At 37.6% G+C, this 17181-nt stretch overlaps 1 protein-coding gene across 7 annotated transcripts in view; it reads left to right on the top strand.

Annotated features, from left to right (window-relative positions):
* STAP1 (signal transducing adaptor family member 1) overlaps nucleotides 1–16651 on the top strand; it is a 42691-nt gene extending 26040 nt beyond the window's left edge. For 2 of the 7 annotated variants that reach the window (XM_030313771.1, XM_030313766.1), the window contains 3 exons: nucleotides 3410–3479; nucleotides 7209–7305; nucleotides 16325–16651. In XM_030313771.1, the coding sequence (XP_030169631.1) occupies nucleotides 3410–3479; nucleotides 7209–7305; nucleotides 16325–16347 (190 nt within the window). In that variant the 3' untranslated portion in view covers nucleotides 16348–16651. Of the gene's footprint in view, nucleotides 1–3177; nucleotides 3257–3409; nucleotides 3480–7208; nucleotides 7306–8886; nucleotides 9477–12319; nucleotides 12353–15486 lie in introns of those variants that run through there. The other 5 variants (XM_030313770.1, XR_003968430.1, XM_030313769.1 and 2 more) reach the window with 5 other exon arrangements.
* The last annotated feature ends 530 nt before the right edge of the window (nucleotides 16652–17181 follow it).

Below are 17181 nucleotides of genomic sequence, written 5' to 3'. Positions count from 1 at the left end.
TGTCTGGCAAAGGAGTTCATATCAAACTTACATAATTCTAATTTTAGTAAACTTATTTCCAGTTTGAATTTATATAGAAATCCATGCCTTTGTACAGCTGATGGTCCTAAAAACATAACATTTCCTCCTCTCCCCCCCCCCCCAAAGTTCATATTTAGAAAGAGTGAGGGGAATGGTCAAAGTAGAGCATTCTAATGCTACAGTCACTATATGCTCACTTAGGCTCAGGGAAATAGTTTGTGGTTGGAAATGGATAAGAAAAACTTGAACTGTTGTTGTACCAGTTTTCCTTATGAGTCAGAAATATCTATGATGTTAGCGACTGTTCTGTGCATTGCCTAACGCCTCAAAATAGAACTTTCAGAGTGCCTGATTTCTATCTTCTGTTTAACAGAGGATAGCACTTGTAGAGAGTAGTAGAATGTTAGCTTGTTAGACTGTAGAGCTTAATGTAAAGATTTAATGTAAAGCTTAATGCAAAAATTTAGATGATTAGGAAGCACCTGAACATAGGTGAGTAACAACCCACAAAACCAATTTATTGTCTTATAGGTTATAGGAGAAATATGCAGGTATGCAAGTTTAAGTGAGTGTATCTGGCAAAACACTGGCTGAAAAGGACAGGCTAGTTTACAAAGCAGTACTTGAAAGTAAAATTATCTCCATCTGTTAACAAACCAGTTGTGGGAGGGTAGATTGATTCTTCTCCGGAAGAAGCAAAAGTCATTCAGTGTCAAAGTATCAGGTGACTCCTCTCTTGATACAAAATACCATCCACCTTTAGCCAGCCCAGTGGTGTGTGAATTCATAAGACGTAGAGCTGTTCTTACAACAAACTTAGTGGTTTGGCTTTGTTTTCTTAAAATTGTTATGACTACATGGCAAGCTAGTAGTAAACACACTTTGGAGATCCATTAGCCAAGGAAACAGAAAATATTGACCCCAAATTAACTCCTGTAAAAAATTGGGGTCAGAAGTAAAAAACAAGTACTTATACCACATTTAAGCCACACACTGTTAAAAGACAGGTTCCTTCTTTTTTGAGGTCATTGTCAGGAAACCTCAATATAGCACATTTTATCAATCTTGTTTTTTCCTCGGTCTTGATTTTTTTGGAGAAAGAAAACAAAGTATGAAAGAAAAACAAAAGTCTAAAATGAGACTCAAACCCTAAATGACTTCAATGGAATTTTTTTTTCCTACCTTTCTGCTTCAGAATTTAGTCCTTCTAGTCAAAAGCTCCAAGAGACCCTGCTCATCTTTGCTACCCTTCCTCCCACAGTTTTGTCATGAATAATGATGATGATGATGATGATGATGATATAGTGGCTATTATTAATAACAACAATCATTGTCCCAATTTGTGGGTGCTGTGTTGGGTGCTTGACAAGCATTTCCTTCAGGAACAATAAAAACAAACAGTTTTTTTCTTTTTTCATGTTTTACAAATGAAGCAGTTGAACCTTGCAGAAACAACTAAGTTAAAATGATAAATTTAAAAAGTATCAAAAATAGTTATGATTTACTATATGTCTAAATGTGCCAGACGTTGTACTAAGGACTTCTCAGACAATAACTTACAATAGCCCTGTAAGGAATGGCATTTCCATGTCCGTTTTATAGATGAAAACATGAAGGGTGAGAGCTTACACAATAGAATCACAATGTGAACCTAAACTTTCTTGTTATAAAGATCATGCCCTTCAAGTTTTCTATCAGTTATTCCAAGGAATAATACAGGAATTTTTAGGAACACAGGAATTCTAATTGGAATGGGTGAGAGTTTTCAAAAGTAACTATATGATTATAAAGATCTCTTCATGTAGAGATAAAAATAAAGCTAGAATCAACCACCCCAAAAGAAGGTACCTCTGTCCAAAAATGTTTCCTTCACCAGTCTGTTACTGATTCCTGAAAGTTCAGCAATAAAGAATACTTTTTAATTTTAATTTTTTTCAAAGGGGAGAGGGTTTGTTAGGCTTTATGCAATGGTTTAAAAGTAAAGCTCTACAATAAGCCACTGGAATAAAAGTATTAGCTATTTTCCAATGTGATATTCAATTGAGAGAATGAATATTTGGATATAGTAGTAGATGAGGAAAAAGTCCCTTAAAAAGAAGTGTACTTCAGTCCTAGAGACATGTGACCTGGAAATGGAGAGAGGGTTGATTAGGAAGAAGTGGGGAGGGGCTCCCGGGTGGCCCAGTTGGGTGTCTGACTCTTGATTTCCACTGGGGTCCTGATCTCACGGTTCATGAGTTCAAGCCCCACATCAGGCTCCATGCTAATAGCATGGAGCCTGCTTAGGATTCTCTCTCTCCCCTTTCCCTGCCCCTACCCTGCTTGTGCTCTCTCTTAAAATAAATGAATAAACTTAAAAAAATAAAAAAAAAGAAGAAAGAAGGAGGGAGGCCCTGCTAACAAAACCTGATAGACAGCTTTTAGACTGCTTCTGTGTGATGTTGAATTAGTTTCTCTTTCAAGCAAATGGCAGTGTAATAAATGCTTTTAACTTTTCAACATTAGAAGAAGTCCTGGTTGTGACATTGTTGTCATATGAATCAAGGGAATTCAAGGCAAACCTACTGGCTTCTCTCAATATAAATTAATTCTATCAAATAGCACTTTAAGATGAGCTTGCAATATTTTAAAGCTTCAGTTTCATAAATATTTATCGTGTGCCTAATGCTGGAAGACAAAGGTGAATTTCTATTCTGTGCTTCTTGTTCTTAAGCAATTCTAGTCAGTAAAATACCATGTGTTTAGGGTGGTAATAATTTAGAGTGCTATGTGACCACAGAAGAGGAATCGCATTATGATTCCTCTGCTGTACTTACATTGTCTCCTACATTCGTATAGTACCTAATACTGAGCATTTTCCCTGTCTCTGTCATTCCTGAAGTTAGTGGATATCCAGAGTGGCATATGAACTAGCAGGAAGAACAGCCATTCAGGGATTTCTGCTAGGATAGCGATAAGGTGGAGTAGAAAGTAATTTGCTTTCAGCAATTTTTTCTACTTCCCTTTTATTATAGAGGATATATATTTGATTTGTATGTGCCTACATAGGATCTTACAATGTTGCCTGCTTTGTAAATTATTAGCATTAAAAAATGATTTCAGAGCCTGAAAGATTTTCTGTTCTTGATTCCTTTTTTTTTTTTTTTTTTTTTTTAGTTATTCATTCACCCACTCAATGACTCAGGTTTCCTATATCCCTAGCATATAACCCCCCAAAAGAGACATACAGAACCAGGTAAATAATAAAATAAAACCTTTTTTTTTCTCCTAACTATGGGAATGGATACATAGGTTTTACTGTACAGGTGATATTTTATACTCCCTTTAGTTTGATTTGATCCAGTAGTATACTCAAATGGAGAGTAACATTTTTTTTTTTTCATTTTAGCATGCCAAGAATCAAGCACTACAAAGTGATGAGTGTAGGAAAAAACTACACCATTGAACTGGAAAAACCTGTAAGTAGCTATTTCCTTGTTTTTGATGAATTTTCTTCTGCTTTTCCCTAAATCTACCTTATAGAATTCAAAGAAAGGTAGAAAAGTAGACCCCTTGTCTAGGAACATAGTGCTGGTGAAAAACAGCCATGTTAAGGAGGCCTGAACGTGGCAAATGTCAGGGTAAGAAGTGAGGTATAAGCGCAGGGGGATGTGGCACAGTAGAAGATAATCTGCTAAGAATTCTTTCTACTTTTGTTTCTCTGCACTCTTTATCAATAGAGTTGCTTCAGGGAGAGAATATTTTTTTGTTAAACATCTGTGGTACATCCTCCAACTATATATATTTCAATGCACTTATTTCTAAAGGGAAAAATTCTGTGTGTGCCTAGTCCTCTTATACCCATCATGCAGAAGTTCAGAAATGCCTGTCATAATAGCAACATAATCATGAAGAAATGATTTGCTCTTGATCTTCAGCCCCTCTGTTATCCCAACCAACTTACCATGGGGCTAATGATATAATATCAGAATCACAAAGTCACTGTATTAGAGAGCTAAGTACTTTACCGATACCATTTAATTAATTAATTTTAATGTTTATTTTTGTGAGAGAGGGAGAGACTGAGTGAAATCAGGGGAGGGACAGAGAGAGAGGGAGACACAGAGTCCGAAGCAGGGTCCAGGCTCTGAGCTGTCAGCACAGAGCCTGACATGGGGCTGGAACCCACGAGCCATGAGATAATGAACTGAGCTGAAGTTGGACACTTAACAGACTGAGCCATCCAGGCGCCCTCCACCCCACCCGGATACCATTTAATTTCATCTTCACCATTACCTTGAGGTAATGCCTGTTATAGATGTTAGAAAACTGGCATTTACATTCATCTCAACCAATGAAAATGTAGTAATGTGGCTATGGTCCCGGATGCCAGAAAAGGGAATATAGTTGTGGGATCTTAGGCTGCAGTGGCAGGGAAGATCGGACCAGAAAAGTGATATGACATAAATGGAACTGATGAGTCTTGAAGATACTTATTTTAACTTCTCTAAAATTAAGTTCTTCTTAATGCCTCTGCCTCTCTAGGCGCACTGTGTTAATCAAATAGAGAAAGGGACAGTATGGTTGAATTTTTTTTTAATGTTTATTTTTGAAAGAGAGAGAGCGTGAGCAGGGGAGGGGCAGAGAGGGGGACAGAGGATCCAAAGCTGGCTGTGCACTGACAGCAGAGAAACTGATGCGTGGCTCGAGCACAGGAGCCATGGGATCCTGACCTGGGCCGAAGTCGGACGCTTAAGTGACTGAGCCACCCAGGCGCCCCTGTATGGTTGAATTATTAATGTTTAGACCATAATTCTTTGCATGCAGTGGTGACCTTGGCCAAAAGGAGAGAAGCTGCCGATTTGTACATCCCACTTACATCTTTGCCATAAATGTCTCTCAAAGCTTCTCAGTTCTCACATCCATGACTGCCAGGGCTTTTTCAAAAAATTCTAATGAAGGAAACAAAGAACTAGATTGCTCAGGGATAACCCAAATACCAACTGACTGGAAGCAATCAGGAATAAGAATGTACCTCTGTGACTGGTGAACTGGGGCTCGTTTATCCATAATTAGCCTGAACAATCCCCTGGATTGTTCTTTCACCTTCCACACTCCCTAACACTACCCCTCAACCAGATTGTCATTCTATGAATTCTTTTTCTTTTTCAAGGTTACCAGGGATATTCAGGCTTAACCTGATTTTACTTTTTTTTTTTCTTTTTCCAACGTTTATTTATTTTTTTGGGGACAGAGAGAGACAGAGCATGAACGGGGGAGGGGCAGAGAGAGAGGGAGACACAGAATCGGAAACAGGCTCCAGGCTCTGAGCCATCAGCCCAGAGCCTGACGCGGGGCTCGAACTCACGGACCGCGAGATCGTGACCTGGCTGAAGTCGGGCGCTTAACCGACTGCGCCACCCAGGCGCCCCTACTTTTATAAAAATATTAGCTTGTCAACATCACTCATCATCTGGGAAATACAAATCAAAACCACATTGAGATATCACCTCACACCTGTCAGAATGGCTAACATTAACAACTCAGGCAACAACAGATGTTGATGAGGATGCTGAGAAAGAGGATCTCTTTTGCACTGTTGGTGGAAATGCAAAATGGTGTAGCCACTCTGGAAAACAGTATGGAGGTGCCTTAAAAAATTAAAAATAGAACTATCCTACAACCCAGCAATTGCACTACTAGGTATTTATTCAAGGGATACAGGTGTGCTGTTTCAAAGGGGCACATGCACCCCAGTGTTTATAGCAGCACTATCAATAATAGCAAAAATATGGAAAGAGCCTGACTGTCAATGGATGAATGGATAAAGATGTGGTGTGTATGTGTGTGTACACACACACACACACACACACACACACACAATGGAGTATTACTTGGCAATCAACAAGAATGAAATCTTGCCATTTGCAACTACATGGATGGAACTGGAGGGTATTATGCTAAGTGAAATTAGTCAGAGAAAGACAAAAATCATATGACTTCACTCATATGAGGACTTTAAGAGACAAAACAGATGAACATAAGGGAAGGAAAGCAAAAATAATATAAAAACAGGGAGGGGGACAAAACATAAGAGACTCATAAATATGGAGAACAAACAGAGGGCTACCAGAGGGGTTGTGGGAGGGACGATGGGCTAAATGGGAAAGGGGCTTAAGGAATCTGCTCCTGAAATCATTGTTGCACCATGTGCTAACTTGGATGTAAATTATAATAAATAAATGAATTATAGGAAAAAAAGTAAAAATATTAGCTTGGGGGTGGCAACACTTTTCAGCTACTCTTAGTCAAGTAAATGATCCTGTTCCAGTGAGATATTAAAGTGCTAAATTTTCCAGCTTTAACTGTTCTTTGTTTTCAAATGGAAGAAACCAAATAACTAACTTAAGCAAAAAAGGATTTATTTAAGAACATAGGAAGCATATAAAATGACTGGAAAGCTGGAAGACCTTCAGGGACTAGGAAGCAGTTACTTGTATGGTTGACCCTTGAACAACATGGGTTTGAAGCGCCTGGGTCCACCTACATGTGGATTTTTTTTTTTTTAAATAAAGAGTAGTACTGTAGATATATTTTTCTTGTGATTTTCTTAATAACATTTCCTTTGCTCTGGCTTACTTTACTGGAAGAATACAGTATATAATACATATAATATACTAAGTATGTGTTAATCAACTATGTTATTGGTAAGGCTTCTGGTCAACAGTAGGGTATTAGTGTTTAATTCTGGGAGGAATCAAAAATTATAACATGGAATTTTGAGTGCATGGGGTTGGCATTCCTAACCCCCTGTTGTTCAAGGGTCAACTGTAGTAAGAACCATCTAATTAGGAATCTAATATCCTTTCTTGTTCCTCTACTCAAGTTCAAATTTCTGGCCTAGCCTGAGTCACATTCTTATCTGGTAACTGGGGAAAAGCAGCATACCAAATTATTGTCCACCAAAATGTATCCAAATGGGAAAAGGGAAATTTCTCAACAGGGAATTCGATATTATAAAAGAGAAATACAATGCATGGGTAGTTAAACCTTGGCCATTCATTCAATACCTCATTGAAGTGAGGTATTGATGTGTTTTTCTAGAGATCAGGAAATTCACAGTAGTCTTCATTAAATTTCACGCGAGCTTTCTCTTACTCTATCTTTACACAGATGACACTGAGCCTACTCTCACTTTCTTTAAACAGGTAACGCTCCCAAACCTGTTCAGCGTCATTGATTATTTCATGAAGGAGACTCGAGGAAATTTACGACCATTTATATATTCAACTGATGAACGCCTTGGTATGTTCTTCACTTCATTGCTGTGTCAAGGAAAGCAAAACAAAACAATAACCCCCTGGCCCCACTCTCATCCACCGTATATGATTTGTAATACCAGCCAGGTAGGAATGTAGTTCAGCCTTTAAATTTATCGATCTGGATGCCATTTTGTCACTAACCCTGTGGAAAAAAAGGGAGTACCAATATATCCTAGTGGATAGAGTATTGGCCCATTCTAGAGAGAGAAAAGCCCAAAGGCATGTAATGTGACTACTAATTTCATCCATTATTCTACTTGGCTTTATCAAACAAGTTCAGAGATAAGAAGAAAACCATGCTCTATGGTTTCCATAGAGTCATGGAAACCAAACAGAGAATTTAAAAGTATGATCTGTCAACAATATCAGATACTCTAGTCAGATTAAAATGTATGATGATTAAGGAGAGGCTAAGGGAATTGGCCATTAGGCAGTAGAGGACTTGAGAGAGAGGCCTATTCCACCTAAAGACAGGAGTCAGTCTAAAATAACAAGGAGGGAGTGGGTGGTGAGGAACTATAGATAAAAATTGTAGTCAGGACTGGCTACAGAATTTGTGGGTCCCCTTGTTCATAAACTATTAAAAATTTCAAAGCAGTGATAACCGATCATTAAACCAAGAATGGGACCCATTGCAATTGCATAGTTCTCATGACCATGAAACTGGCCCTGTTTGCAGTCCAGATTTAGCAGGGCAGGAGGGGGCTGAAGGTGAACCTTTCTCTCTGTCCTTTGAAACAATTCCTGGTACACATGGTCATTTGACAAAAGCTGTGGGCAGGAGAGAGAAAATATCTCCAGCTTGTTTGGATTCAGTTATCAAAGGAAGTCCCCATTCCTACAGATTATGAGGAAAAACAACTTTGTTTGGCTGCCTGCATCGGGGCATATCCGGAAAGTCTGGTTAAATATCAAAAGCCAGTTAGTTTAAAAGTCCAAGGTCGCAAACATAGTGATGATTCCTGTGATGCCAAATAATTAAAGAAACTCAGAACCTGAAGGAAATTTAGGAAAATTATCTAGTACAGTGTCTCACTCTGTATAGAAATAACCTGCATACCCAGTACAGAAAATATTTCTAAGATGCAACCATTCAGCTTGTTTGAAAATTCCTCATGATGGTCATCTCACTGATTTTTGAGGCAGTACACTTCACTTTTGATCAACTCTCATGTTAGAGAATACTTCCTTGATACTGAATCAGAAACATTTCTTCCTTTAACTTCTACATATTAATCCAATTTCTGGCTTTGAAACAACTCAGGGTTTTAAAAAGTCCATCAAATATTTAAAAGCAGCCACCATGCCCCCCCCTCATCCCCCCACCCCGCCTTAGTCTCTCTCTGTCCTCTATAGGTTATTGGTTCCTTCAGCTCTCTTACTCTCATCTTTGACCTCCTCTGTATACTAATTTCTGAACATCTGTCTTAAAATAGAACTACAAAGGAAGAACATATTACTATAGATATGGCTAGAATAATTTATTACCCTTAATGCAGGAAAACACCATTTGTAGAGATTTTAACAATTAACTACTAATATGATTTTTTTTTTTTTTTTCCAGAGACCAAAGGATTTCCTGTATGATCTCTAAAACTGAAAAAAAATGTTTAGGGTGGCGGGGATTGTGATATAATTGCTTCATGTCAGTTATCTAATACTGTGTAACAAACTACCCTAAAATATGGTAGTTAAGTCAGTAACCATTTTATTCACAATTCTGTGCTTTGGCAATTTGGATTGGATTCAGCTGGGCAGTTCTTCGCTAGTCTCACTTGCTGTCACTTACACAATGGTAATCAGCTGGTGGCCTGCCTGGGGCTGTATGTTTCAAGTTGGCATCATTCACACATCTGATGCTGGTGGTCAGCTGGATCTGGCTGAACCACTCTTTTCACATATTCTCTAATAATTGAGTTAGCTCAAGCTCTCCCACACAGATCTCGGAGCTGTTAAGAAAAGGATAGCTCAAATCCTTGGGCTAGAAATTCTTAGTGTTAAGAATCAAGTATGGCCCTGTTGGAGGTTTTAGTATGGCAGAAACTGTGAATTAAGTAAATAAATTCGAGAGTGAAGTGTCTTATGTACAGGGGCTGTACATCTTTCTTTTTAAAAAATTTAATTTACATGCAATAAAATTCACTTTTTGGTGTATGGTCCTATGAGTTTTGACAACCACCACTAGAACAAAAACACAGAAAGTTCTGTCACCTCAAAGAAATGCCCTAATTTTCTTTGTCATCCCTTCCTTCTTTTCACCCACAATCCCTGGCAACTACTGATCTGTTTTCCATTCTCCAAAAGGTCATGTAAATGGAATCACAAAATGGAAACTTTTGAGGCTCATTACTCTCACTCATCATAATGTCTAGATTCGCACAAGTGTGTGTATTACTAGCTTATTCTTTTATTGCTGAGTAGTATTTCACTGTATGGAAGAACTAGTCTGTTTATCCACCCAACAATTTAAATATATTAGGGTTTAGGTGCCTAACCCCCATCCCCAGGGTTGGTTAAATGTCTGACTTCAGCTCAGGCCATGATCTCATGGTTCATGAGTTTGAGCTGCACATAGGACTCTGTGCTGACATGGCAGGGCCTGCTTAGGATTCTCTGTCTCTCCCTCTCTCTCTGCCCCTCCGCCTGCTCAAAATAAACAAACAAACAAACAAACAAACTTAGAAAAAATAAAATGTATTAGGATTGTTTCCACCTTTTGGCAATTACTTATTAAACTATATAAATATTCATTTTGCCTAACCTCTTTGCCTAACCTAAGATCACAAAGATTTTTCTTCCTATATTTTCTTCAAGAAGTGTCCTAGGTTTTATGTTTTACATTATATCTATGACTCATTTGAAATTCATTTTTAAGGGCGAAATTAATTTTATTTGCATTTATGTATGAAATTGTTCTAGCATCACTAGTTAAAAAAAGATAATCTTTTCTTAATCAAATAGCCTTTGCACCTTTGTAAAAAGAAAAAAATCAATTGACCATATTTTTGTGGGCCAATTTCCACTGAGGTATTACCCTTTTGCCAATACCATGCTATCTTGATTACTGTAGCCTTACCGTAATTCTTGAAATCAGAAGGTATGAATCCAATTCTGCTTTTTCAAAATCGTTTGGACCAATCTAGTTTCACTGCCTTTCAGTATAAGTTTTAGAATCAGCACATTATTTACAGAAAAATCCTCTAGAGTTCTGATGTGGATTTTGTTGAAGCTTTAGATGAGTTCTGAGAGAACTGACATCTTGACAATATTATCTTTCAATTGAGGAATAAATATATCCCTCCAGTTACTTAGGTTATCTTTGATTTCTTTTACTGTTCTTTGTAGTTTTCAGCACACAGATGCTGCACATATTTTGTTAGATTAATACCTATTTAACTTTTGGTGCTATGGTGAATGATGCTATTTTTAACATTTTGGATTCCAATTATTCATTAGTAGTAGACAGAAATACGATTTTTGTATATTGATCTTGTAATTCCAAGATTCTATTTGCTAAACTCATGTATATATTTCTTTTTTTTTAACGTTTATTTATTTTTGAGACAGAGAGAGACAGAGCATGAATGGGGGAGGGTCAGAGAGAGGGAGACACAGAATCTGAAACAGGCTCCAGGCTCTGAGCTGTCAGCACAGAGCCCGATGCGGGGCTCGAACTCACGGACCGCGAGATCATGACCTGAGCCGAAGTCGGCTGCTTAACCGACTGAGCCACCAGGCGCCCCTCATGTATATATTTCTAAGAGAGTTTTTTTTTTTTTTAAAGATTTCTTGTAATTTTCTATGTAGAAATCATTCTATCTGTGGATAGAGATAGTTTTAGTTCACATTTTCTGATTTGGATACGTTTCATTTATTTTCCTTGTATTATTGCACTGGCTGGGAGGTCCAGAACAATGACAGATAGAAATGGTGAGAGTGGACATCCTTACCTTGCTTCCTGTTTTAAAAGAAAAAACATTTCATCTTTCACTAATAAGTACAATATTGGCTGTAGGTTTCCTGTTTTGTTTTTAGAGAGTGAGAGAGAGCATGAGCAGGGGAATGAGGTGGTAGAGGGAAAGGGAGAGAGAATCTTAAGCAGGTTCCATGCCCAGCATAGGTTCCATAGCCCAGCCTGATGCAGGGCTCAATCCTATGACTGAGATCATGACCTGAGTTGAAATCAAGAGTCAGATGCTTAACAAACTGAGCCGCCCAGGTGCCCCAAATTGTCTCATTTTATTTCTCCCAGCAATCTTATGAGGAATGATTATTATCCTTGTTTATGATGAAGAAAATCATCACTTAAGCAGTTTTCACACAAGGCTAGTTAAAGTCAAAAACACAAGTAAATGAAGTTGGAATCCAAACCTGTTTATTTCTGAAGGCTTTTTTAAAAACCTCAGTAATTCTGCATCTTCAGTGATAGATATTTATATATAGATACTGATATGCTCTCACTTTCTCTCTCTCCTCACTCCATCTTTTCCTTTATGTGTGTTGGGAGTCTGGGCTGGGCCTGTCTTAGCTGGGTCTTCTGCATTTTTAATAAAGGTGTTGGCCAGAGCTGGATTGTCATCTGAGACTTGACTGAATAAGGATCCACTTCCAAAGTCAGTCAGGTTGTTTGGAGAATTCATTTCCTTGCAGCTCTGGGATTCATGTCAGCTGGATTCTTCAAAGATAGTCACGAGCAGGAAGGTGGGGGATGGGGATAGAGAGCAAATCTTCTAGGAAGATGGAGTCTTATATAATGTAATAAAATTACGGGAATGACATCTATTATACAATATAACATAACCATGGTATTGTATCCCCCACTTTTGCCATATTCTATTGGTTAGAAATCAAGTTACAGGTCTCCAAACTACCCTTAAGATATGGGGTTTACACAATACATGAATACCAGTAAATGGGAATCTTGTAGGTCAATTCACTACAAGGTACATATGCTTTTTTTTTTTTTTTTAAATTTTTTTTTAACATTTATTTTTTAGAGACAGAGAGAGACAGAGCATGAGCAGGGGAGGGGCAGAGAGAGAGAGGGAGACACAGAATCCGAAGCAGGCTCCAGGCTCCAAGGCATCAGCACAGAGCCTGATGCGGGGCTCGAACTCACAAACCGCGAGATCATGACCTGAGCCGAAGTCGGACACTTAACCGACTGGGCCACCCAGGCGTCCCGACATATGCTTTTAGGATTGTTGTCTTTTTGGGGATTAATCCCTTTATCATTATGGAATTTTCCTTGTCCTGGAATGCACTTTGATATTAATAAAACCACTCCAACTTAAAAAAAGCATTTGCATAGTTTTTCAGTCCTTTTACTCATCTGTGTCATTCTATCTATCTAAGCTAGGTTTCTTGTAGGCAACATATATTTAAGTTTTTGCTTTTTAAAAAATCCATTCTGGGGGCGCCTGGGTGGCTCAGTTGGTTAAGCATCCGACTTTGGCTCAGGTCATGATCTTGCGGCTCTTAAGTTCAAGGCCCGCATTGGGCTCTGTGCTGACAGCAGAGCCTGGAGCCTGCTTTGGATTCTGTGTCTCCCTCTCTGTCTGCCCCTCCCTTGCTCATGCTCTGTCTCTCTCTCTGAAAAATAAACATTAAAAAAAATATTTCAAAATCCAGTCTGAAAATTTCTGACTTTGAAATGTCTATTTACATTTAGTATGGTTTTTGATATGGTTGGATTTATGTCTAACATTTTTTCACCGGTCTTCCTGTTCCCCCAACATCATCCTGACCTCTTTTTGATATGAATGCTTCTTAGTATTCCATTTTTATTTATTGACTTTTTGGCTATACTTGTATTATCATAATGGTTGTTCTAGAAATCACAACATACATATGTAACTTTTCTCAATCCATTTAAGGTTAATAATTTTGCTACTTCAAGGAAAATGTAGAAGACTTGTAACCACAAAGGTCCCTTTACTCTTTCCTCTAAGTTGCCTTGTACATTATATCTACATAACAATGAGAATCCCAACAAATTATAATTTTTGTTCTCAATAGTTACATTCAAGAATTTGAGAAAAGAGAATTTCCTAGGTATTTCCCATTCTTGTTGCTTGTTTTCCTGTGGTATCATTTTCCTTCAACTTGAAGAACTACTGAGCCCATCAAGTGAATCTTTTATTTTAGATATTTTTTTCATTAAAAAAATTCTGCTTGGTTTTTATTTCTTTGTTGAGAACATCTATCCTTGATTTGTTTCAAGAGTGTTTATCACCATCTCATGGAGCACAGCTCATTAAAGCCTTTGTCTGATAATTTCAACATCTTGGTTATCTTCATTTTGGCGTCTGTTGTCTTTTTGACAGTTGGTCACATTTTTTCTGGTTCTTTGTCTACCATGTAATTTTGGTTTGTATCTTAGACATTTTTGGTATACTAAGTCACAAGCCTCTGGAGGGTTTTTATTTTTAAAAGCAGACAATCATTCTAATTAGATTGAACCTATTCTGCCTTACCATTTGTGGGAAGGGGTTCCAGTATTGTTGTTTGCAAAACCATTGTTATATTGGTTTGGGTCTGTCTCATGCATGTGTATATCAGGGATTGGTCTGGGACTTAGTGGTTTATAGTTTAGTTATAGACTATACACATACATAATAAACTACATGTATAGACAAATAAACTGTTTATCTTATATAGTTTGGTGGTTTTTATTTTACTTCTCAAAGCCTTTGCTGTTTTGCCTGTTCTGTGCATGCACAGATTAGGGGTGAGCCTGGAACTTATGTCACTTCATACACAGAACTAGTGGGTGCGTTTTCAGCTCTCTCACCTCTCTAGAATTTCCCTCACTCTCCAACTACCAATGGTCCTTTTTCCTGGTCTTCTAGGTAAAGATAGGGCTTCAAACAGTTGGAGCCACCTGTGCTGCCATGTAGTTCTGTGAAACTGGGGCTGCCCTTGGGAAAAGACATTAAAAGAAGAGAAAGAAAAAAATATTCCAACCTAAATCCAATCCTTGACCCTGGCAGTCCTTGCCCATCCTGTCCACCCATTCTTTAGGCCACAAGGTCCACTTTTCCTAGGTTCCTTAACCAGAATGAGCTTTCTCTGGGGGTGTTAGGTGCTTATGCTGCCATCCATTGCTACAGTGCTGAGCCATCCTCAGAGCAGGGTCAGAAGAGAAAAAAATAAAGAATGGAAAGAAGTAACCAAAAATGGTCTGTTCACATAAAATGTCAATGCTTTTAGAAACAGACAACCAGATTACTATTGCTCCGGTGACTGAACTGATTCAGTTTGCTTTGCGATCAGAACAAATTAGTCAACATCCCTGGATTTCAGATTGCCTTGTTAGAAGAGTTAGGGAGCGACATATGAACATATCGAATTAGATGGTCACATGAAGAGAGACTTCAAATAATTAGACTATCTTCTGTAATGTATTTTCTTTCAAAAGCAGAAAGATGATGAAAGAGTAAACTGGAAGAGTAAATGAAAGTGGAAAAAGGACTTAAAAAAAAAAAAAAAACCTACAAAAACCAAAACCCACCTTGACAAATAGTGTGTAAGCTTTAAGGAAACTGTGGGGAACCCTACAATTGTTTTAGGAGTTTAGGCTCATAGTTGCTTGAGGCACAGTGGGGATGCTGGGGCTGTGAGCTTTAACTTGCCTCAAGTTGGGAAATGGCAGTTGTAGAGCACCTAAGGGTTAAAATCTGGAGACTTGGAGAAAATTAAGGTGTTTCCAAAAACATACTATCAAAAAGAAAATGAGATTTTCTTTGATTCTGATGTTAATCCATGTCAACATTCAACTTTTTCTTTGACACCAAAAGGAAAGAACAATGATAAAACCAGGATGATCAAAGATATTTCCTTAATTTATTTTTTCCAATCTCAGAAATCAGCAGTTTAAACTAAAAGTCACTTTAAAATATGGTAGGGTACATAACTGATATTAAGCTAGCCAGGAAGGAAAACTATGCTCCCTAGAGAAAAATTTATTAAGAACCAAGTCACAAGAATAAAATAAAAATCTGAAAAGCATATGAATACTCATTATTTAATTAACATTTATTAAACACACCACCAACGTTCCAAGTACAAAAAGGAAAATCAATTCACACTGAAAATAAAGAACTGCTCTGTTCCTTGATACTGGTTCTTTACTTAATAAAGCGTTTACGCCCACAATTTCTAGGCTGAGAACCCATCAAAGAAGGGAGAAGAAAAAGGTAGGAGAAAAATCTACATATTGCATGAAATAAAATAGGAAAAGCACCTTTATGTATCTTGATAACTTATTATTTTTAAAAGGAAGATCTTGCTTGTAAAGAAAATTACTTCTATTTTCCTGATCTTGATTACCAAGTCACTTACCTGAATACCAGAATTCATTATCTGAATACAATTTCATGATCTTACCTGAATGAAACCAATTTACTGGGAAACCATACAAAATGGCTGTGAGAATAACTCATAGATATACACAGTCCATGCAATGATATAAGTTGGAAACATATGGTTCTTTCTCAAGGAAATTTTTATTTTCCTAGGCTTCAATTAGGTACATTTTCCTCTACACGATTTTCCCTAGCAGATTTTCTAGTTCTCCTAAATTCTAGCCAATTCCAAAAAAGCCTCACTAGGTTTGGTTGAAATCTGATTTGATCAACTTATCAAATACATTCTGAGTAGTTAGAAACCAGAGACATGAAACATACTAGAAGTTCTTTCCTAATGGAAAAACTCCATTCTATTTTCTCTTACTGGAAATAAATAAAATTTATCAATTTTCATGTTTTCCCCCATGTTGTCTTTTTTGCTAGCTTAAAATCAACCCACACTTCCTTCTGTAAAAATATTAATCTACAAAGATGGCAAAAGGCTATGTAATCACCCATTTCACAAGTATGACACAGTAGGAGACTGATTATAATCCGAATTCCTTAAAAATACTAACTCTTCAGCCCCATACTAATCTACTGAATCAAAATCTCAGGAATATTTTTTAATTATTTTTTTCCCTTGAAAAATAAGCTTATGTGAGAAAACTTATTAGGAAGACAATGTGAGATGCAAGGAGAAGATGACCATCTACAAGCCAATGAAGCCTCAGAAAAAAGCAACTCTGCTGACACCCTGATCAGTCTAAGCCTCCAGAAGTGTGAGAAAATAAATTTCTGTTGTTAAAGCCACTTAGTCTGTGGTATTTGTTACAGAACCCTAGCAAACCAATTATATAGGATTCCTGAAAATAGGCAGAATCCTAAGCCTCCTTAACCTTACAGAGTTAATTTCTAGAAGTTGTTGGCCCAGAAATCTGCCTTTTAATCACACACCACAATAAAGTCTGCTTTATACAATCAAGTCTGCAAACTACTTCTTTAAAATCTATTGTGATATCAAGTGTGTTAACTCATGCAAAGATAACAAAAGAACCATCAAATTTGATTCTTATTCTTAAAGGCCTTACAATTGAGTTAGTCCAAATATTGATAAGAAGTAAAGAGAATGGGGTGCCTGGGTGGCTCAGTCAGTTAAGAATCCAACTTCAGCTCAGGTCATAATCTCGTGGTTCATGAGTTAGAGCCCCAGTTTGAGCCCCACATTGGGCTCTCTGCTATCAGTGCAGAGCCTGCTTCGGATCCTCTTTCTCTCTCTCTGCCCCTCCCCTGCACATGCTCTCTCTCAAAAATAAACATTACAAAAAAAAAAAAATTAGAAATAGGAGACTAAAGAGCTCCAATTTGCAGCCATCTCAAAATGTTAAGGGTGGAGAGTCTAACAGAAGACCGCCGACAAAATCAGCTGGGAGAAACAACAAAAATAAAAACCACAAAAACTGCAGAAATTGAAGTTGGCAAAGACCATACAATGGCCCTTATAAGGGTAA

The sequence above is a fragment of the Lynx canadensis genome, chromosome B1 (assembly GCF_007474595.2).
Source record: "Lynx canadensis isolate LIC74 chromosome B1, mLynCan4.pri.v2, whole genome shotgun sequence".
Taxonomy (NCBI): domain Eukaryota; kingdom Metazoa; phylum Chordata; class Mammalia; order Carnivora; family Felidae; genus Lynx; species Lynx canadensis.
This window is presented reverse-complemented; position numbering and strand designations above follow the sequence as displayed.